The sequence below is a fragment of the Stegostoma tigrinum genome, chromosome 12 (genome assembly GCF_030684315.1).
Source record: "Stegostoma tigrinum isolate sSteTig4 chromosome 12, sSteTig4.hap1, whole genome shotgun sequence".
NCBI lineage: Eukaryota > Metazoa > Chordata > Chondrichthyes > Orectolobiformes > Stegostomatidae > Stegostoma > Stegostoma tigrinum.
In genome coordinates this window covers 53,064,682-53,088,244 of record NC_081365.1, presented here as the reverse complement: position 1 = coordinate 53,088,244, position 23,563 = coordinate 53,064,682, and the positions used below count along the sequence as shown (strand labels likewise).

The window sequence follows — 23,563 nt, the reverse complement described above, 5'->3', positions numbered from 1 at the left end:
TTAGTCCTGTGTTGAGTAGAAGTCGGATAAAAGGATTAGTTCTGAATTAATCATTAGCATGTTTGCATCTATTGTGATGATCCCATGGCTTTCAGAGGTGTATTTTGCCCCTTTTTTATGAAGAAACGTTGAGACAGATGCCGAGCAGTTTGCTCAAAGCTAAGAAAGTAAACAGCTTGTGAGGCCATGGGGTTTTCCTGAAGTTGGAATAATAGAAGTGGGTGGTGGGTCAAGCTCCCACAGAACCTAGATTTTTAGGTTTAACTTTCTGTAGTTGCTGTGGCAATAAAGCTGGACATGGAAGCTCTTATTCTCTCGCTGTTACAGTTAAAAGCTGGGGGTTCTCTTCCTGCTGCTGGAGTTGCATGTGCCGTTGCCGAGGGTGTGTTTATGAGGGTATTACTACATTGGAACAGTTAATAAGTAATAGTTAAGCTTTGTTATTTAGTTAAGCATTTTGGTACAGTTAGAATTCAGCCAATCTTTTATTTTTTGTCTGTATTTTCGTGGTAGTGTAAAAATAAATTGCGTTTAGCTGTAAGTAAAAATGTTGATTAATTGAATAGCATCTTGAATGCAATGCCTTACATTTACCACCTTAAAAAATTAAGGAAAAGTTACGTTACAGGCTCTCTTCTGAATGTATATTTTGGAGGTTGGGTGGGGGATAGTGGGGGTTGGTCTGGTCCATAACTATACATGTAGGTTTAAATTTCAAACATTTGATATTCAGTTCTCAAGGCTCCTAACTAAAGTGAAAACTGTATTTATCCTTGGGAGAGCTAGTTTCTCAGAAACCATTTTATCTTTCTGGTCAGAAAGTAAGATGATTGGTTTACTTTGCAGTGGACATAAGAAAACCTTTTGATCGATAAATATCTTATGAAAAATACAAAAACGAAAGATTTGCGTATAATGTGGTCATCTTGAATTGTCACTTGATTTATTTTGTTTTGAGAATAAGACATCCCGCGTCCAATTAATTATCAGACAAATTTCCAAATTTCTGTTTAAATAAAAACAAGGAGCTCAAAATAATGGTTTCTCAAAGTCATATGACTGATCTTGGTATTTCATTTTTGCCCAAAAAGCCAACAGACTTATCTTGACATCGATTGCAAAAGGAGTCAATTAGCATTCTATCAATCTTGAACAGTACAACTGGTCTTTGTAAAGTGTGGAAGTCCAAAACTATTAATAAAACCTGGAGACTAGAATAACTTCTCTGGGGAATTTGCTTTGTGAAGCGGTAACACCTCAAGGTTAACTTACAGCAGTTGTCTTGAATTTTGATTTGTATAACGCACACTGTGAAGCACCATCTTAAACCAAACCTTGGGAAAACGTCTGAAAGACGCCATGAGAGAAAATAAGAGGGGTTGCCATCAGGAAATAGGAGGGGGAGAAAAAGAACAAATCAAAGAAGGAATGTGCACTGATCTAGACTATCAAGGGCCACAGCTATGTCGTGTTAGTGAAATAAAGGAGCTTGCAATCTCACCTGGAACTACTTCTGCTCAGTCCACCTATGGAACCAACCCGCAATTAGTCAGGTACGGAAGTCATCAGTTACTGAAGCCCACCTTTGAGTTTGAGTTTCTGTCTCAATGTGGGGCAGGAGTTGAGTCTTCAAGCAATTAACAGTTCAGCAATGACAGCAAACTGACTTTACTTTAACCTTTATCAGCTAATGAGACCCAAGTATCTTACATCTGTACCTGCATTTATCATTTTTTGATAGTAATCAAGGAAAATAAAAACACATTTTACCTAACTTATTGTGCAACTATTGCTAAAAATTACCATCCTTTTATTATGCTTAAGCCTGAAGCTATGCAGTTGTTTTTTTTTTAATTGGAACACTCAAAATAGAAGCTAATTGGGCTGAACGAGTGATATAAATGCACAGTTTGTAGACCACTTCAGGAATAGGTCTGGTGTAATTGTGACAAAATCGTGAAAAGATAACACCATCTGGGAGGCAAGTACTCAAAGTTCCCTTTTCCTGAGTTGTGAAAAAGTGCCATTGTCTGAGTGAACATGGAAGGAGCTGGGGAGTTACCTGATTCTGCTTGGTTATTGACCATTTTATTTTGAGCATTCCTAGATTCCACTGAAAATGTGTGGGTTTGTCTTGCGTTTAGATCTTGTTCTGATGTCTCTGGAAGAGATGTCACTAGCTCAATAATGCTACCCACCAGAATTCCCACTCATGTAAATACTTTAGGCTCCAGCATGAAGCATCCCTGCATGATGGTGGGAGTGTGGCCAGTGGAATGTCTGGAATCTAGAAGCAAATTTCATAGTTGCATTGCTGGTGAACGTTTTCCATTTAAAACTTGATCAGCTGTTTGAGGTACTTTGCCAGCAGCCAGATTAACAGTTACAATATTATCAGATTAATGCTTAATGGATTTGTATGTCTATTCTTTATGTATTCGAGTGGCATTACTAACCAATTTAAGCTAGTGGATAACACATTTTATAATTCCCTTGACGTATTTGTCCAGTACCGGTGAGAGCAGCAGCTTCTATGCTGATGCTCCAAAGCCATAAGTAAAGGATTAGCAATGCAAATATAATCATCGATTCAACACTCTTGCAAGGTAAATCAGGCAAGTTATAGTGCACTATTTGTTGCATTGTTATCCTTTTCAGTGTTAACAAATGATGGCAGCAAATCCCTGTGGCCCAGCTGCTTGTAGTCACGTGACCACGCATTCATGCTCCTTGATCATTCTAATGTGTATGTCAACAGGCAAGTATATACCAACCCCTTAGTCTTCAGCCCTTTTCCCAGTCTACAGTGAGTTGTTTAATTGTCCTGAGTTCCCCAGATGAGAAATGCAATGGAAATTAAAAATAAAGACAAAAAAGTGCTTATATTAAGTGCCAGGTAGAAAATAGAAAATAGAATTGAGAAACAAGAAGAACACAGTAAGTTTAGAGGGAATATGACAAACAGATTAATGAAATAAAGAGAGTTTGAGAGAAAAGACTCTTGCCTCTTAAATGGAGACTCCCAAAGTCCAAATTAATTACAAGGTAGTAAGAGGAGGATTAGTGACAGTGAAGAATTATAAAGCAAAATTTAACCTGGAGACAAAAAGGGAAAAAAATGGTCTCTTTACTGGAGTAAGGATGTAATTGCATTGGAGGCAATTCAGCGAAGGTCCTCTTGATTGGCTCTTGATTGAGACTTTATGTAATGACAGTGTGAGGTAATTGGATCTATAGTGTCTGGAGTTGTGAGGAATATAGGGAAATCTAATTTGAGCATTCATCTTGGCAGGGGAGACACTGAAAGCTTCTTTCCCCAGCTCAAGAATGTCAAACATAGCAACTTGCAGGATAAGGGAGAAATAATTTCGAACTGAGACTCATTCCGTTCTTCAGACTCGTGCTTCTTCGCTGTGACCACCAAGTTTCTGGAGGCTCTGGATGTGAGTTTGCTTGCTGAGCTGGAAGGTTAGTTTTCAGACGTTTCGTCACCATTCTAGGTAACGTCATCAGTGAGCCTCCGACGAAGCGCTGGTGTTATGTCCCGCTTTCTATTTATATGTTTAGGTTTAGAAAGTGGGACATAACACCAGCACTTCGTCGGAGGCTCACTGATGATGTTACCTAGAATGGTGACGAAATGTCTGAAAACTAACCTTCCAGCTCAGCGAGCAAACTCACAACCAGAACCTCAACCTGAGCTACAAATCTTCTCAAAACTTGCTTTCTGGAGGCTTTCCAATGCACCAAATATTTGGTTGCATACTGCCATTAGGATTAATTTGGAGCATGACATATTGGAGTTCTCATCTGACTTTGGCAGCAGACCCTGTCGCGAGCTCATCTTCCGGTGAGTTGATATCTCCATTGGTTTTTGCTGCGTTCAGTACATCTTGGTTCCTGTGCAGTTTGGCCTTGTGTTTCCTTGTGCAGATTTTGCCTCTATCTTAGCGTTTAAAATATGTTAGTTTCCAGGCTGGCAGCCGTAGGTATGTATGGCTGAGGGTTAATGTAAGTTCTTCCATGTGTGGTGTGGAGTGGGGTGGGTAGGAAGGGGGTTAGGTACCAAGAGCTCAGTTGTAGTCAAAAGACAGGACACAAGTATCAATAGCTTCTTGTTTTTGTCATCCACAGTTTGAGTGAGGAGAAATTGTTAGATGAAGAAGAAGGTTTATTGCTCACTGTCTCCAGTCTTTGCAGCCCTGTGAAAGGCCATAGCCTTGATGTCTTTTGGCCATTAAGGTTCCTTCCATGAGGTTAAAATAAATAGGCACAGTTGTCCTCCTTGATTTTATTGCTGCTGCTGCTTGTGATGCATCGGCTCCTCCAACTGGCTGAGATGAAGTACACTGGTGTGTTCTTTTTTACTCAGAGGTATTGTGGCTGTCTTGGATAGATCGCTGCCTGGATGTGCAAACTGTGAGTGATGGGTGTGAAGAATTGCTATCACGTAAAGCCATATGAGGGTGTGGAATCGATGGATTGAGCTTGGTACTATTGCACAGATCTCAGAAAGGCACGATATCTTTATATTTAACATAACTAGATCTCCATGTTACACTCAAATGTTTCTTTTGGTGGCAGTTAGACTGTTAACAAGCAGTCAACTAATTATTCTGTTAGTGAGCCAACAAACTGTGTGTGTGTGTAATATATAGTAATACCAACCTAAGTAAGCACGCTATGCAGACTGTTGAGGTAGGGAATGCTTGTGGTGCATTGGCAGTGTCCATATCTCTGAGCTAGGAGTCCTGGATTCATGTACTACTTGCTCCACTGTTGTGGCGTAATATAAAATGAGAAACTGTGGATGATGGAGATTTGAAACAAAAACAGAAATTGCTGGAGAAACTCAGCAGGTCTGGCAGCATCTGTGGGAAGAAAGCAAAGTTTGAGTCCAGTGACTCTTCATCAGAATTGTTTGAAGCTAGGAAAAACTGGCATTTATACTGAAAACTAAGTGGGGAGGTGGAGGAAAGGGGAGAGGTGCTGAGACAGTTGGAGATGAAGCCGAGAGAGGGAGGGAGGGATGAAAGGTAGGTAAGTGAGATTATGGGAAGCATACAAGACTAAGATGAATCAGAGATTGTAAGCACCAAGACTGATAGAGGGTTTGCTGTGTTGAATGCAATCCGTAAAAAGTGACAGTGAGCGTAGGAGGACATGGGAATGGGTGACTGTGCTAAGAGCAACCCATCTCATGGCAGGACCAAATGTGCGGGTGGGTAAAGAACATGGAAGGATGGAATCGGGTTGTAAAGTTATTGACTTCTCTGATGAGTCCTAGAGGCTGTAGGATCTCCAGGTGGAAAATGAGATGTTCTTTGGGCTTGTGCTGAGGCTCACTGGGGCACTGCAATCAGGCCTGTGACAAATGTTGGTGTGGGAGCACAGTGGTGTGCTAAAGCGGCGGGCAATTGGAAGTTCAGGGTCATTTTTACAGACAGAATGTAGGGGCTGTGCAGAGCCATCAACCAATATGCCTTTGTGTCTCCAGTGTGGAAGAGACCACAGTTTTGAGCAGTAAATATGGTGGACTAGATTTGAGTGAGTGAAGTGCAGGTGAATTACTGCTTCATCTAGGTGTATCAGGGGCTGTGGTTGGTGAGGAGGGAGGAGTTAAATGGGAGTTAAATTGATCAACTTTTCCAATTTAGAACGAGAGAGGAAGCAGTATCAATCATGTAATTGACGTACCAGAGTGATAATTATGGGGAGGGACCTGAGTGAGATTGGAACAAGAACTTTCCGCATATTCTACAAAGAGACAGGTATAACTGGGGCCCATGTGGGTATCTATCGCCACACTTTTTCTTTCCTCTGAAGAAAAAGAGAGAAGTTCAATATCAACACAGCTAACCCATTTTCTCCCACTTGGCTGTTATTATCTCTTATTTAGCTTTTGTTCCTTCCTTTCTTGCCTGCTATCCATAATATCCTTGTTTGCCCACCCCTTTTGATATCTCCGTGGACTCCACCTCCACCTCTCTGCTCACCTCTCCACTCTGCTACTTTGACTCCATCATAAATATCAGTTTTCCAAGCTATTAACAGTTTCGAACTCAAAACCTTATCTCTGCTTCTTTCAGTTTGTGAACCATAATATCTCTGCACAGGTTGATTTTGAATATTATCTGTCTAGGATGTGTCTCACCTTCTACCTTCATCAATACCAAGACCTCCTGTGCATTGTCAGAAGGCCATGATGCTTGCATTTGCACATGCTCAGTCTCAAATTGTTAGACTCACCTATCAAAGAACATCCATCACTAAAAGCCATTGTGGGCGTCCCGTTTTAGGTATGTGGACTGCCTTTAACTAACATTCGAGTTGTGATGTCAGGCCTCATTGATGTGTGTGGTCATAGAACAGCAAGGGTACTGTCAGCTCGATGTAGCAATCATTTAACCATCAGGCAATGCAAATTTAACATGCTGCCTATGATGCAATGAACTGAGGTGGGTTAGTCACAGTCTGAGATCCCTTTACTTTAAGGTGCTTACCAATTTAACCCCATGGAATCTTGATTGTGTTTTGCAGCAGAAAATGCGGTTTAGTAAGATAGTGTAGAGATAGAATACAGTTTTGTTTATTGAGTGACTGATCTTTGGTTTGGAAGAAATTGAAGGTCATAGTTATATTTTGGATTATTGATTCCAATTACCTTAGTGCTGTGCTGGGTTTAAAAAAAAGGAAAAGGACGTGAGTGAAAATGCAAACAATTTAGCTTCTTGTTTAGTATCTCTGTTTATGTTAGGATTTAGTCTTCAAAGAACACTAATCCTTCTCTGTTTTAGGCTTTATTCTGACTACTAAACAACATCACGTACTTTCATTTAGATGCAATAGAAATTATTTCTTAGTTTTCCAAGTATCTCTAAGGATGAGACCGGGCTGGAACTGAGTCTGACTAAAATGTTGCGCCATGCATATCTCTGAACGAAATGATGCGATATTTAATTGTTCAAGAGGTGGAAAAATTCCTTTTGAATATGAAGATAAAGCCAATAAATAACAATGACCCCCCCTCCTTACAAGAATAATATAAAATGAAAAAGTCATCCAAAAGACTAGTGGCTGTGTTCTTGTTTGTAGAGCTTTCCGTGGCCTTGAATCCATTTACCTTGATAATATCCCTCAACCCAACACACCCCCAGAATATCTATTCTCCTCCAATTCTAGCTTGTTACCCAACTCTGATTATGAGGTGGCGATTTTTAGAAATTCCTTCTCGGCATATTTTCACCTGGTGTAGATGAGGCCAGCACTTGTTGTCTATCCCAGAATGCCCTGGAAAAGGTGATGGCAAGCCAGCTTCTTCAACAGTGGCAGTTCATCTGGTGTCAGTACATTCACAGTGCTGTTGGGAATAGAGTCAAAAATTTTGACCCAGGAACAGTGATATAGCTCCAAGTCCGGAGGATGTATGGCTTGGAGGGGACTTAGCTGGTGGTGCTTCTGCATTTTTTTCCTTAGATTGTAGAGGTCACTGGTTTGGCAAATATTGTTGTAGGTGTCCTGGTGAGTTGTTGCAATGTATCCTGGAGTGATACACATTGTGTATCTGTGATCGTGGGAGTGAACATTCAAATGACAGACGGGGTATTGATCAAGTAGGTCACTGTGCTGGGTGGTGTCAAGCTTCTTGAGGGTTTCCGGAACTGCACTCCACCAGGCAAGATGCATGTCGCATTACACTTCTGACTTGAGTCTTGTAAATGGTGGTTGGACTGTGGAGAAATGTGGAGTGAGTTTGCTAGCGAAGACTAGCCATGTAAACACTGCGACTAGAGGAGCAGGCCAGAGGCTGAGTTCAGAGCAGTTTCTGATCAACAGTAACCACAGTATTGTTGATAATGAGCTATTCAGCAGTGTACTTGTTGGAGATGTTCATTGCTGGATGCTGTGGCAGGAATATTACTTGGCACTTATCAGTCCAAGCTTTATATTGTACTGGCCTGACTGCTTTTGGACAATGACTGACTTGAGTTTTCAGTATCTGAGTTTTGTGACATACCAATGAGGTATGTACAATTCGAAGATTTGTAGGTTGTAGACTTGCTGACTGAACCGGTGCGTTTGTTCGTCAACGTTTTGTCGCCTTGCTAGGTAACGTTGTCAGTGGGCCTCCGGTGAAGTGTCGGTGTTCTGTCCTGCTTGTTATTTGTATGCCTCGGTTTGCTGGGGTGGTTGGTATTACATCTGGTTTTGTTCTTCAGTGGTTTGTATATCGGGTCCAGTTCAATGTGTTTGTTGTTGGGGTCCCAGGCCTCCAGGAACTCCCTGGCATCTCTCTGTTTGGCTTGTGCTTTTATATGTCATCCCAGTCGAATTTGTGTCCTCCATTGTCCGTGTGTATTGAGAATTTGTCTTGTCTCTTGGTGCCTAGTTGGTGTTCATGTATCCTTTATTGTCAGTTTTCTTCCAGTTTGGCCTATGTGATGTAAATGAGAGATGACCACAAGACTACTCAGGGTAGCCCACAAACCAACAACGACACTATGACAGCTACTGACGAACACAGAGGATCCCATACTCGCAACCAATAAAACTAATGTAATATATGAAGTACCATGCAAGGACTGTGAGAAACGTTACATAGCTATGTACAGTGCTGTATAGGTAAAGTTTGAATGTGAAGACTCTGTCAGTGAATTTAATGTCAACTTTAATCTTGAATGTTTTACAACTGCGCTGTTGGTTACAAATCTACAATGCACAGCTACATAATATAAATTCCCCAGTCAGGAAGATGATTACTACACACAGCAGCTGGGGAAAGCGGATGGCTGCTGGAATCGTGGTGAGTGAATTCTTTTGAAGACCTCAAGCAAGGCACACATGGGGAAATACAAGAAAAAACTCGATGGCCATAATATTTGTTCAGGGTTGTAATGAGGGTGCTTTTTATCAGGAATTGTGGATTTTTGCAGCACAGAATCTTGTAAATGTTTTGAACAATAATGCAGCCTGACAGCTGTCCAGATTGACAGGCTGCGTCAAGGTGGGAAAAGAGGGTGCTGAAGGTTTTTGGTGAATTGGATACTTATTGATGGGGTATGGAGCAGAGTAGTTGGATTTCATGGAGGAGAAGTAGCTTCTTATTCAGGGAGAGCATCCAATGAAAAGCACCTCTTAGAATCCATTTGCTACCACATCTCATCCACTGCATATACTCTGTATCCTGTTATGTATACCTGTTTACATAATCAGAAGTTAAAACCTGACCTCTGAATCTTCTAAAGAGCGAATGTCAGTATTTCTGGTAAAGAGGAGGAAACGGTCATACTGGGAAAATGGAATTAACACAATTCTGTTTTCATAATGTCATGGCCATCATCCACGCTGAGTCATAGGAATGAAGACCTGTACTATAGATACAGCTTTTAATTTTCTCACACAATAAATGTAATGACAGCAAGCAGGCTAGAGGCTAGTGTTCACGTTTACAGATGGAAATAAAAATGGAGTTATGCTGCCAATGAATGGCAGTAACTAGGGAGTGTTGGCAGGTGGTAAGTCAATGTGCTGTTTACTCAACTTTTTTTTGTGGACGATTATTTGCGTCAAATCAAACTTTAGCTCCAGCATGAAATGCATGATGCCTACTTTCATTGTACATTATGTAACTAATTTGTTACAGTAGCTACTCAAAAACATTGATTTTTTACAAAGAAAATTTGAAAGGAAGTTTGAAATTAATTTAAGATTAGTCATGTTTTGCTGTGTATCTATTCTGCACCAGAAAATGTTGCCAAAAGTTTCATGATTTTAGAAGATCATTTTGCATTTTAGTCATTCACCATTCTACATCTAAAGGTATCAATCTAAATTGTTCGATTGTAGCTTCTGGCAATGTTTCATTTTCTCAAATTGTACTCAAGTACACTTCAGTCAAAAGTGTGGCTAGGTACAACTTAATTTTTCCGTGAATTTTCATGATCCAAGGGAGTTCATTTGAGCTGTACATGCATGTCAAAAATGGATAACCAACTGGTGACGACGAAATATTAAAACTGAGCTTCAATCACTCTTAACAGTCTACTTGTTGAGATACGCATTTCATACCAATGTACTTAGATCAACCTTGGTGTTTTGCAGCTGACCCAAAGATGTTTAATCGACTTACTCAGACAAGCTTTTGAGATGCTCCAGGAGATTCAGGAATTGAACCTGGACCTTTTGGCCAGTGGTAGGGACCCTACCACTAACTTGAGAGAACTCTCTGGCTCCTTTCATGTGATACAATTTAATGGAGGAATACGCAGTTGAGCAGTTGGTCCCGGAGTCAGATCAGTGGGAAATGAATAAAAGAATGAGAGAAGGGCAAAGCGGAAAGAGGTCAATTTTGGCATTAGTGATGTTGAAAGAAATAACGTCAACATTCCATATGAATAGACTTGCACACTGTTGTATCAACTGTTAATTAACATTCACCCCCCGCCTCTGTGATTCACACCATGGATATTTTAATTAACATGACAGCGGGTCATGGAATAAAACAAATAGATTTTGATCACCTACAGTACATATGAATAATCTATACAATATGAAGGAATAGCTGTCAATTTCTTTATCTTTCAGGCTGTCCTACTTCAGGAAAACCATTCTTTATACTTCTCAGTTTGCCTGTTTTCAAAGGTGCATTTCACAGATAAGACCTCGTGATTTATGTGTTTTGGAATTCTGTTTAAAAACAATCTTAGTTGTTTACTTCAAAAATATTGCCCACAGCCAAGGCTTCATGACTTTTATTGTTGGATCCCTTGCAAATCAGCTTTACTGACGACTTATCTTTCTATACATGTCTTCTACGCTATAGTCAATTGTTTCTTTCGCAATTACTTGTTACATTAGCCACAAAGCAGTACGCTAACAGGTAATGTTGTCTGAGACACTAACTTGCTTACTTAGGCTTTTGTTGTTTTTCCTGTTCATTTCAGAAAGCCTTTTGTTTTAGAACTAGTTATAGCTGTTGCACGGGCCAGTCTGATTATTACCCCTGTACTTAGCCTTTAAGAGCCAGGGGAGGTACAGACTTGGAGTTGTGAGCAATGAATTCGTCTATCTTCCAGCAAAGAACTTTCCAAATTATGGATGCCTCAAACAGACTGAGGAAGGTGAGACAACATACGTTAGTGACGTTTTCTTGACTGTTATAAAGCTAGCCACTAGTGTTTACATTTGGGATGTATCCCAGGTCCCTGGCATGCTGTCAATTTGGTACTCTCTTCTGGAAATCTCTGGTGGATACCTGATAGGAATGCAGGCACCTGCAAGATTTGTATAAATTACTTGGCCTCCTTGACATCCCCACTTTTTTGGGGTCTGTGCCAGACATCACTGAAAAGCAGATTTTAGCACGTGCATCTGGATCATGGAGCAAAGAGACTTTCGGAGCATGTTTTTTTTCCACTTGAACAACACAACAGTGTGCTGACTGGGTCATGGGTGGACGGCATGAATCTCTGGATGTATGCAGCAATGAAATCTCAACGTTTCAGTGTCCACATTATCTTCAGAAATTCCTAATACATGAGATAAATGCACACTATTACTCTAATGTAATTAATGGGTAGTACAATGGAAATTTAATGAAAAATTGATGGCAAACATCTTGACATACTCCACTTTTGACTAAATGCTCATTTACACATCATGAGCAAACTTAAAAGGGTCTGAATTGTTATTCAAAAGGAACTGTGAATATCATGTATTTCTTTGTCTGTCTCCTATCAGTGGAGTTGGCCATAGGCTTGCACTCAAGACTGATTTTTGTATTATTTGTTGTTTTGTAGTTGCCAGCTTTTGCTATTTTCCTTATGTGACATAGCTGTTCTTCAACCTCTCAGAATTCATGTAAAACACACAACCATTTGTGTCGGGAAAGAAAACTATTAATAGTTTCTAAAATCAGATTACAAGGGATTGTCTCCATAGCAATAGAAAACACCTGCTCCCCTTCCTCATGTCTCTCTATGGTCACTACTCAGTAAGACAAACTCCTGGCAGCTGGGACTGTCTTAATCTACTTATAGCAATGTTAATCACTTCCTAAGATGGCATAAGCATCAAAGTACAATCATGTAATAGCTGATGTTATGTCATATTGTAGAATTCTGATTCATCACTTTTTATTAGGAATTATTGCTACCACTTTTGTACCATGTTGTGTTGGATTCTAACATCTGCATTGCTAATACCATTTTGTTAATAGGAGGGAAATCCGATTGCACCTCTGAGTCATGCCAAGAAGTCTATACCTCCACTAATGTAAATACAGATTACTGCAACCATTGCATAAACAAACTGATGAAATAGTGAATAGAGGAATAGCAGTTCTCAATGTGGCATTTCTAGTTCCTTATCAGTACAGAGCAGCAGTGAATATATAATAGGTTTTAAGTGCAGACAGGGCTTGATTAATGCAGGGAAAAGACACAGCTGACACACACAGTTAAGGCTGACACATGGGAACTGGGTGCTTGCATGAGAGACCAAGGAATGGCATCCAGCATTAGGAAGTAAGGAAGAATAGAGAAATTGAAGATGAGTATAATTAGCAGGATGTTCAGAATGAAAAGACTATCACCGAGTGTGATCAGAAGCATTCCTTTTCCAGCAGATTGATTTTGTTACTTTCCTTAGATGTTGAAGAAATCTTTGCAAGATGTGAACTCAAGGAAATCTCTTGTAAAAACTATCTTCGAACATAAATAGTCTGCGATTTACAAAATCTAAGTAAAATCACTTCCGAAAGGAAAGCAATAATCTATGAAGTCATACAATTCAAAGGTACTGAAGGTTTATCAGGGACATTTTTATTCCTATTAGGTGGAACCACAGTGTAGATTTGCTTCAATCCCTTCTATCTGAATGGAGTGGTGCATGGAGATACAGAATTTGCTAATAGCAATAAAACTGAGATGAAGCTGGAACATCTGTCTCTCAAAAAGAGTCACTGGTAGATGAATTATAATATGCTGTGGCCTACATAGTTTGAAGTTTAATTTTATAAAATTTCCAAAAATAGCCCAATTTGCCTAAAGCTGCCTCTGATTATGTTGAGTGCATGAGAGAAATAAGCAGCAGTAAAGATTTAATATTTTGCTATATTTGGACTTTGAATGTTGCATCCTGGCAAAATCCTGTATAAGTGAATAGTTTTGCCCCAATATTTTAAGGAGTGTTTCCTCTGAAGCAAGATCTTTGACCTGAGATACTATTTTTTGGTCTCTGCGTAGACGTTGATAGAACTGCTGAGTATTTCCAGCATTTTCTGTTTTTACGTTGTATGTTGATTTTCACTTTGCCTATAGACTGAGTAGTCTTTGTCATTATATGCACATTTAACAGACTTTGAGCTTAACACAGCTTTATAGTTGCAGAATGTTGGGCCTGGGTTTGAGAGAACTCCCTGATAGGAAAAAAAATGGAATATTCAGATCTAGTAGAGAATAGCCTAATAAAGTTATGATTTTGGTTTATTGCTTTTCAGTTGCTTTCCCCTGCTCCTAACTCTAGCCAATTGCAAACAATCTGGAAACAGTTGTTATTCACCTCAAACGTCAATTTCCCTCTATTGTACTAAATAGTAGTTTGAAGGAAAACTCTAACCTCTGTTGCCATGATGCCGAAACTAAACTGACTATCATTGGGCTATGTGACCTACAGCGTGTGGGATAACTATAGTGACATTACCCACTCTGTATATTTAGCAACAATCTTGATCTCTTCAATTCTGCGTAAGAGTCGGTGTGTTCCTGAGTATTGCCAAAATAAAGCACATTAACCCAAACGTCTCATTCAAGTATTCCAACTCCCATATATATTGAAGGAGTACCTGGAAAATGTTGAGTATTCCCCCCAACTTGTCAGCCACCTTTCTCTAAAGGCCATCATTGGTGAAAAGATCCAACACCAGATTACTTGCATCAGCTCAGCCTTCTACAAACTATAATAAAGATACCTGCAAGTGAACAAAAGTCCTAATGTGCAGAGCTGTTGCACCACACACCTGGACTACAGTGAGATCTGGACTGAGTCCACCGATTCCCTTTTATTCTTTATTCACGTGCTGGATGAGGGCATTGCTGGCTAGACAGCATTTATTGCCCATCCCTAATTGTCCAGAGAGCAGTTAAGAGTCAACCACATTGCTGTTGGCGTGGAGTCAAGTGTAGGCCAGACCAGGTAAGAGTGGCAGTTTTCTTCCCTGAAGGGCATTAAGGAATCAGATGGGTTTTTCTGACAATCAACAATGGGTTCACGGTCATTGTTAGATTCTTAATTCCAGATATTTTATTGAATTCAAATTCTACCATCTGCCAAGGCAGGATTTGAACTGGGGTCCCCAGATCATTATCTGGGTTTCTGGATTAACAGTCCAACGATAATACCTCCAGGCCGTTGCCTCTTCTCAAGCTCCAGAGAAATGCTGTCAGCAATTCAACAGGAGGACTTTCAAACAAATCTAATTTGACACCCTGAAGCTTTGCTTGAAATGTGACAGCATTGACTTGAATGCCTAAGAACAGCTTGCTGCAAGTTGATAGCACAATCTTGCTTGACACCATTCTGGATTTTGAAGGCATGTGTTTCAGATCTTTTCCTGCCATCATCTTAGCATGAAGCAATTGCAGGATTGTGATCAGGTTGCTTGGACATTCAAATCTCTGGACAAAATGTACAGACCCTCACGGTTTATTGAATTAAATCCTTTGAATGGAGTGAATTGGATTTGACTGGCACCAAAGCCTGCGTAAGAGGTTCTCTAAATAGTTGAATACAAGATTGTTTCTGGCAGGATTTTCTCCGCTACAGCAAAGCCGTACTTCAGAAGAATGCCTGTCATGATATTCTCTGCCATGGACAACAGGGAGCTACCTTGATCATTTCCACACTATACTTTATCTTCATTTTCAAAAAGTTACATTGATCACATACCTGAATCCACAGGGTGAGGTCATGGAGTCTTGATGTGGGTCAAAACCTACCAGCTTTGAACATCTGAGCTGGAATACCGTCAGCGATACTGGCTTAGTTGTCTTTGTTTGTTGCAGTTCTCCCATCAATGGAGACATACCTATGGTTTCCACCACATGGTCCTAGGAGATAGCTGAGAGAAGATCAGCGGTTATCACAATTGATTCATGGCTGAGTAGTTGTTTGAAGTGTTCTTTTTAGCATTGAAGAATGACATTGTCTCTCTTTAAAGGTGACACTCTTTCTGTGAGTAAAAGGGATTTTGTTAATTTGACTTCAGTTCATGGCCCTGGTGTCTTCGTAAAAGACTTTGCATGTCATGCTAGTTAGCATACTGTTGAAGTTATTAAACCTTCTCTTCCCAGTCAACAACATGATGTTGTGGCTTTGTATTAGAGTGACAACTTTCAACTATTACAATGATAACTGTGGACCTGCATGAACAAGCAGAGCAGTAAATCAGTCTTGTTATTGAATTTAAGATTATTTGTAGGATTATTATAGAATTGGGTAACAATTGGAGAAATTCCAATCTTGTTGAGTGTACAAAATAGACAGTATTTTTTGATATTTTAGGTTGTAACGGCATATAGTGGAATGCTGTAAGGAAAAATCCCAAAGTCTCGTTTACTTACTCTCTATATGACTGACCTGGAAGAGGCAACAGGGGATAATGTATTGAAATTCACTGATTTTAAAAACAAAAATAGGAGGGAAAGTATGTTGTGATGAGGATTTAAGGAAATGGCAAGAAAATATAGAAAGGGAGAGTGAATGGGCAAATACTTAATCAGGTGTGTGTATATGCATACAGCCTTCTCTTCAGTGAAGTCAGTGGTAAAGCAACTGAGAAGGCTATAAAATATTCTGCTACTAACTTTCACTTAAGTTGAATGTCCTTTCCTGTAGTTTCCCATGGCAGAAAAAGTGAATGTTGGTGAATTTTCTGAATCCTTTGATATTAAGGTAATGTTCTTCTACATCCAAGGTGATCCTTGAATCCTCAAACTCAGAAATGTTTCAAAATCTGTGAAGTGTACATGTGTAGGCTGGGATTTGAACCTGTTTTGAGATTGGGAAAATAGTGATTTAGATATGGGTAAACTACTTCAGTTTATAAAAAAAATGTTTTGACATCATTGGACAGTAACAATGAAAGAGGAAAGTCAATGAAGGTACCTTTTAATCTAACCATGACTAAGGTAAGTCAGTTTTAACCAATTCAAAAATGTGATCACTGTGCAGATTTGGAATGATGAATGTAAAAGAATTGAAAAGGTTTTGGATGTTTTGTCAAATAAGTGCCTGTGCAACAGAATTTTTAATCTTGTCAAACTTGACCATTTTGCAGTATCACTTTTAAATTCTATCCCAAGCTGTAAATTATGAAGTAAATTTGACACTTCTTTTCTTAGAGCTACAGTAATGTCATTCTTATTGACCCACTCAACTTGTAGTAAATCTTACCGTGAGGGCAAGAATAAGAAAATCCCTGATCTTTATATCTGCTAGCTGACTCATGCTGAATGAAAATCTATCTTCTAGCTGGAAGAAATGAAAGTGATCAAAATATCGAGGGGAAATGCAAAGTTACTGCTTTTATATTTGTTATCTATCATTTATACCTGTCTTTACAATGTCAGTAAATAACTTGTAAGTCGCAAGTTAAGGCAGAAATGTCAGGTATAAGGAGGCAAGCATCTGGGCAGATTAACAGGAACTTCGAAAGAAGTTCTGAAGATGTTAGGTCCTGCTATGAGTGCAAAGTTTTGATTAGACTGGGAGCATTAAGAAACAATAAAATCATGGGTGTACAAAAAGCATCGGGTGCAATGGCTAGCTAAGCGGTGGCCTACAGACATTATCGCTTTTTTTTGTGAAATGTAACCCTAAGTACTCCTTTAATTTAACAACATGAACAAGATGTTCTACAAAAGGAAAATCAGGAGCACTGAAGTTTCCCAGTTTGAAGCTACTGCTATTTTCTAATTGGGAGCAAAATTGTAAGGAGCATGTTGCCTTTAACCAGAGCTCGCGTTGTCTAATAATATACCTACAAGTTAAATTGGATAGAGTTCTCCTTTTAATGGTAAGTGGATTGAGACAGTTTATTCCTGGCTTTGTTAGTAGTTGAGATGCTAAGTACTACTGTGGTATTAACTTGCAGTGTTATTCACGAGTCATGAACTAAATCGGAAAACGTTCTGGTTGTTAGCTCATTTTGTCTGTAACAGCATCAGTGCCTAGCATGGTGATGAGACGTCGGTATGATAACCAGCCAGCTTGGCGAGTGAGCCAACAATCTCCATCTACAACCTAAGCTACAAATTTTTGCAAGAATCTGAAGGAAAAAAGATCCATCTGCATTTTTTTTTGCAGTGGCCTCATGTTGAGTTGCCGTTGTGGTCTCTAAAACTAAAGCTGATTATCCAAGTTGATGCTTTTCAGAGAAAATGAATAATTAGATAGTTGTCCACAACTGATGGCATTGTTTAATCCCCAGCTGAAATGTGTAGCATCAAAATGATGGGAGGAAAACGTAAGGCAAAAACCATCACACAGTAGGTAAACAGCATGGACAAATTACAAATTCATCAAACCTGCGTATACATGAACCAGTATATTCTGGTGACGCTCTTGGATTATGGAAAACGCTGTCATCTCAAACCCAAAAGATCATGGCTTTAAACCTCATTTACAGTAAATTGAGCACTTATCAAAATTGACACTTTGTGAATGATATGTTTTAAATTGGATGTTAAAATGTGGCACCAACTACCGGAGATGGAAAATTCCATGATCCTCTTTGAAGAACAGGGTGGGTACTTTGCTGTTATACCAAACAATATTCGTAACTGTATAAAATATTACTTCTTTCCCTTTCATTTGCCTAAGATCATGATTGCCTCACAAAAATTTTTTATTTCAATTGAAAAGTTACTTCAACTCTTAGCAAGGCAAAAGCTCAGAAAGTAAACCTAAAATAGATGTGGAATTTTTCCTGCTTGAAATTTGAATTAATGAGTATAGAAAATTAGCCCAGAAGTTGAGTTGTGTAAAGCTATTTAAAGTACTTGACTCTACTCTTGTGTTCTAATTACTCCCCGGAGCTGACATGTTAAGCTGGAATGCCAGTTCATATTAAGTCCATAGTTACAGAATTGAATTCTTTGTTAAACTGTTTGCTGTTCTGTGTTGTTCTTTGAGTACTGTTGTTTTTGAACTCTGAATAAATCAGAAAGTCTCAAATTATACATAAGGGCATATAATTTTTGAAGAAGCCCACAAGAGTGAAAAAAATAGAATATTCTAGTAAAAATTCTATTCTGACAAAACTTAAGTAATTAATTGAATCTAATTGTCACCAAAAAGATCAATTACAGATAAAATTATCAGACAAAGATGTATTGCAATCTGAAGGAAAATCCTTTTTATTTGAACTGTGTTTGCTGATAGCCAAGATGTCAATATTATACAGCAGCCAATAGCGCAAAAGTACTGCTTACTATGACTTTTGGAGGTCAAAGTGTTATTTGAAAAGGACCGTACTCAAAGCTGGTTCTGAAGGAGGTCCCGACCGAAACGTCGACTTTCCTACTCCTCTGGTGCTACCTGGCCTGTTGTGTTCCTCCAGATCCACAGTCTATCGACTGACTCCAGCATCTGCAGTTCCTGCTGTCTACTCAAAGCTACCTGGTTAGGAGATTTTCCTGTAACTATAGCTATTATAGAACCATCAGTTGTAGTTTTGGAAAGAACTTTGCAATTTGCTGCAACAAGCAACGGTAGGGCTTATACAATTCAATGGTAGAGCCTTGGGTCGCGTTGTAGAGCACAGCAACCTTGGGGTGCATGCAGATAATTTTTTGAAGCATCTATATCACATATAGACAGGGTGGTTAAAAAGGCATTTGGCACGCTTGCCTTTATTTCTCAGCCTTTTGAGTGCAGGAGTTGGGAAATCATGTTGAGGTTGTGAAGGACATTGGTGAGGCCTCTTCTGAAGTACTATGTCCAGTTCTGGTCACCCAGTTATAGAAAGGATATTGCAAACCTGGAGAGGGTTCAGAAATGATTTACCAGGACGTTGCGATACGGAGGTTGAATTATAAAGGAAGGCTGGGACATTTTTCACTTGAGCAGAGGAGGTTATAGAAGTTTAAAAATAATGAGAGGCATAGATAGGGTTAACAGTATTTGTCTTTTCGATAGGATGGGGGATTTTGAGACTAGGGGACACATTTTTAACATGAGAAGAGAGAGATTTTAAAAAAGACACGAGGCAAATATTTTACGCAGTGAGTGATTTGTGTCTGAAAAGAACTTCCTGAAAAAGTGCTGGACGTGGGTACAGTCATAACATTTTATAAGACATTTTGGATAGATAATGAATAGGAAGTGTTTGGACGGATATGGACCAGCAGCAGGCAGGTGGGACTAGTTCAGTTCAGGATTAGGTTCGGCATGGACAGGCCTGCCCCCACTGCATCCCAAAACCAGCCCAGCTTGTCCATGCCTCCCTAACCTGTTCTTCCTCTCACCCGTCCCCTCCTCCCACCTCAAGCCGCACCTCCATTTCCTGCCTACTAACGTCATCCCGCCTCCTTGACCTGTCCGTCTTCCCTGGACTGACCTATCCCCTCCCTACCTCCCCGTCTATATTCTCCTCTCCACCTATCTTCTCTTCTCCCCATCTTCGGTCCGCCTCCCCCTCTCTCCCTATTTATTCCAGAACCCTCTCCCCATCCCCCTCTCTGATGAAGGGTCGAGGCCCGAAACGTCAGCTTTTGTGCTCCTGAGATGCTGCTTGGCCTGCTGTGTTCATCCTTCTTCACACTTTGTTATCATGGACTGAAGGGTTTGTTTTTGTGCTGTGTGACTCTGACGCTATAACTGAATGCAGCGGAGCTTAGGACCATTGTATTTCTTGTTGCTGAAAAGTTACAATGCCAGTTTCGACAGTTAATTGCAGTCCTTAACGCAGATTGCTGACGGTGTGAAGAAATGCAACATTCTCCACAGATTCTCTTAAAAATTGCAACAGTGCACTCACTTGGGAGAACAAGAATGTCATAGGGTGATAGACAATATGCCTTCCACACATTTATTATTTTTTGTAAATTAGTGATAATATAAAGTAGAGTTTGTGATCATGTGCTTTAGTAAAAGTAGGTAGTTAATTTGAAGCCATTCCTCATTTCTTTTTGAACATCCTGGGCACTGAAACATTGTTCATTGCCTAAAGTATGGTCATCCACTAAAATTATAAATTCAGTAAATAGCCCTTCACAGTGCAGTGTGGTCAAGATGTTCACAAAGTTGCTTTGAGAAAATAAATGTTAACGTCATCCTCAATAGTAGGGTATTTAGACCTAGAACTCTTTTCAACTGGATTTGTCACAAATAATGTCGACTCTTGCATGCTGTCAGGGGCACACGCTTAAAAGTTAGCCTTCACTCAATTCACTCAGTTTTGATACAAGTAAAACCAGGGTAACAGAAACAAAGGAGATGCGATCCAGATCTTAATTGCTATTACTGAGTAGCTCACAGGATGCTGAGAAAAAGGGCCACAGTCTGAACCAATGTCCTGTTGGCCTAGAACAACCTTTTCAATTATAATCTCCGGTCTTTTCTTTTTGTTTTTTCACTTTCAAGTACCAGCTCAGAGAGAACTCTGCTTAAGTAAAACAAGGTGTGTTTTGGGGGGAGATAGCATTTGGTTACAAAAAAGAACAATAAATCTGGCTGACGGAGAAGTGGTGAAGGATGTGCCACCTTTCCACTAGTGATCGAAGAGAGATTTTGTTTCAAAGTCTAAGACTAGAGACTTACCCTGCAGCTGCCTTGCTTTTGTACCAAATGAAAGAAATTCTATCAATTCTTCTAAAAATGGAGTGGGTTGGAGGGGAAAGAGGAAAGAAAGTCAGTTATCTGACACAATGTACATTTACTCAATCTTGGATGATTTGATGACTTGAATGAGCCTGAAACACACAAATTGAGTGTGGACATTAGTGTTCAAAGTGATTTGGGCGGATATTTTTAGCAGAAGGTGAAATTGCCTGTGTTTGTACCATGAAAGAGATTCTGTTCAATCTCTTAACTTTTTATTTATCTCACCTGATCTCTCTCCCAATGGAGTTCAGTTTTGGAGATCACTTCCTGGTTTCAGTGTCACCTTTATTTGATTTTTCAAATAAAACGTGACTATTTTGCCAATTTGATCTGTGTAAAATAAGCAGTGAAAATGTGGCAGCCAATTCACTTAAATCTGTTTTGTACTATTGCGTAGACCAATTTCATTCCAAAATTCACCCCCCCCCCCCAATTTTGTTTTGCGATGGTTGGTTGCAGAATCTCTGTTTCCATTTTTATTTTTATTTCATTTTTAAGCATGCTTTTCTCTTGCAAAGCTGTTCACTGAGAGAGTGAAATATAATCTGTGGCAGTAAATTGATTAGAGTTAGTTCACATCTGAATTTTCAAATTCTGTTACCTTACCCCTTTGTATGGTGTAAACAATGGAATGCCCATTGAAAAACCAAGCTATTATTGTGGAGTGGAGTGAACACACAACTGTCATCAATTCTTTCAGGCTATCTGCTGTTCTGATGCGAGGCCAGCTCATAAAAATTCCTGATGAGAAATAGCTTTGTCTTTTGTCGATTATAAAGATAACAGGTTCTATTCTGTAGCACACTTGTGGGATGAATGCAAAATTTGTAATTCGCAATTGTCAGGTTGTGGCATTATCTAATCACCTTGATTAAATTATACACTGCCCATAGATTTTTAATAGAACTTCTACTGTATATGAAAAGTTCATTAAGATTGCATCACACACCATGCTCAAGAACAACATGTTTGTCAATTGCTTTCATGGCATTAGTTTTGTATTGTACACATTCAATATTATTAACCTTTTCTTGGCAGGTTGGGTGGAATTATTAGAAGTTACTATGAGTAGCAAGAGTGTGCAGGTTGCCAGAGGTGAAACAGCCGAACTACCATGTACCTTCATTACAAGTGCAGCTCTAACTCAACTGAATATCATCTGGACTGTGACACCTCTCTCAAATGTCAATCAGCCAGAACAGGTTGGTCCTTAAGATTGTTGTTTTTATAAATTAATGTGGTCATGCTTGCTTGCCATCAAGTTTGCACAGTGGGCAAAAATGTCATGGGCCCATTTGTGAGAATGTTGAATAGACCAATCTTGTAACTTGGGAAACTATGGGAATCTGTGTGTATATTGACCACTGAAGATGGGATTGTTGTAGATAGTACAAGATTTGCAGATTTCTCAAGTAGAATGTTAAGGCAAGTGACTGACTTGTTTGATAGCTTCATCTCTTCATATTAGAATATGAGATTCAGACAATGGCTAGTCATCTAGATTGCCATTCTGTACTTTGTGGTGCAGCTGTTAATGGCTTCATTTGGTATTGCTAGCCTTTTCAATAATATACTGTAAAAGAGCTAATGGGCACAGCATGGCGATTACTATGCAGGCCCTGTATGATTTCTACGACGAAGGAGGAATCCTGTACTGTAGATGCGGAAAACTTGAAAGGTTGTGATTTTTAAACCTGTTGGACTAAAATCCGGCGTTGTATGATTTTTTAAAAAACTTTATGCACCCAAGTCCAACACCAGCACTTCAACAATATTGCGCAGAACTGGTTGTGGTAACGTGCTAAGCCATTTGGCCACTTTTTGTTGTGCAGAACTAGACATAAATAAAATGTGCATCATCTTAAAGGGACATCGGTTTTGTGGATCTTGGGAACTCCAGGCACACAGGAACACAGTGCACCATGAGGACAAACTCTGTTGTTATTGACATCTTTGAATGCTGATTTGGTCCTCATGATGCATGATCTGATTGTTAACTGTCTAGATGGTGCATACACAGTGCATTCACAGGTCATGGTCAGTCTTGGGTTGGCTAGGTAGTGTCTGACATTTTCATTGGTTTCTTTAGAAGTAATGGGCACCTTTTGTGATATCACTTTCCACTTAGATTCATTCGTGTCAATCACCTTAAAACTTTGACCTTTTTTAGTTACACCTTGTCCCAATCCCTTACCAAGATAGTGACGCCAGTTTGTATGTCTGCTTAATGTACATGATTTTGCCTTCTTGCTTAACTATCATCCCCAATTTTCTAACTGATGCATCCAGAATGTTCACAACTGCTGTATGACTGACCCTAATTCTAATGTTTTTAATACAAGCACATATGCATGTCTGTGTCCATTCCTTATTACAAACTTTGTTATAACTAAGCCATGTTGCATTTTGAAACATAAGTTTTGCGCAAAAGACATGTTATGCTCATTAGAAAACGTTTTTTCATTAGCCTGAGCCATAAAGCAATAAAACCATCAACCTTTGATCTGGACCAAATGGTTTCTGTCAGGAGAAAGTCGTTTAACAATTAACCACGCTCAAACCAAATGTAAGCTAATTGCATGTTTGATTAATCACTTCTGTATCATCAATTATGGAAAAATTGCTCATTCTACAAATTAGATTGTGATCATTTTTCAATGATCTTGACTGGACCTGATGG

General features: G+C 39.4%; 1 protein-coding gene and 1 long non-coding RNA gene across 6 annotated transcripts in view; one reads left to right on the top strand and one right to left on the bottom strand.

Moving 5' to 3' along the window:
• The window catches only part of igsf11 (immunoglobulin superfamily member 11), a 280,353-nt gene that overhangs the window by 198,417 nt on the left and 58,373 nt on the right, over nucleotides 1-23,563 (top strand). For all 5 annotated transcript variants that reach the window (XM_048540501.2, XM_048540500.2, XM_059650329.1 and 2 more), the window contains one exon: nucleotides 21,922-22,085. In XM_048540501.2, coding sequence (XP_048396458.1) covers nucleotides 21,948-22,085 — 138 coding nt within the window. In that variant the 5' untranslated portion in view covers nucleotides 21,922-21,947. The remainder of the gene's footprint in view (nucleotides 1-21,921; nucleotides 22,086-23,563) is intronic.
• Nucleotides 1-23,563, bottom strand: part of LOC125456922 (uncharacterized) — a 72,639-nt gene that overhangs the window by 33,212 nt on the left and 15,864 nt on the right. Inside the window, exon 2 of the long non-coding RNA XR_007248540.1 lies at nucleotides 14,947-15,118. This is a non-coding gene — a long non-coding RNA (uncharacterized LOC125456922). The remainder of the gene's footprint in view (nucleotides 1-14,946; nucleotides 15,119-23,563) is intronic.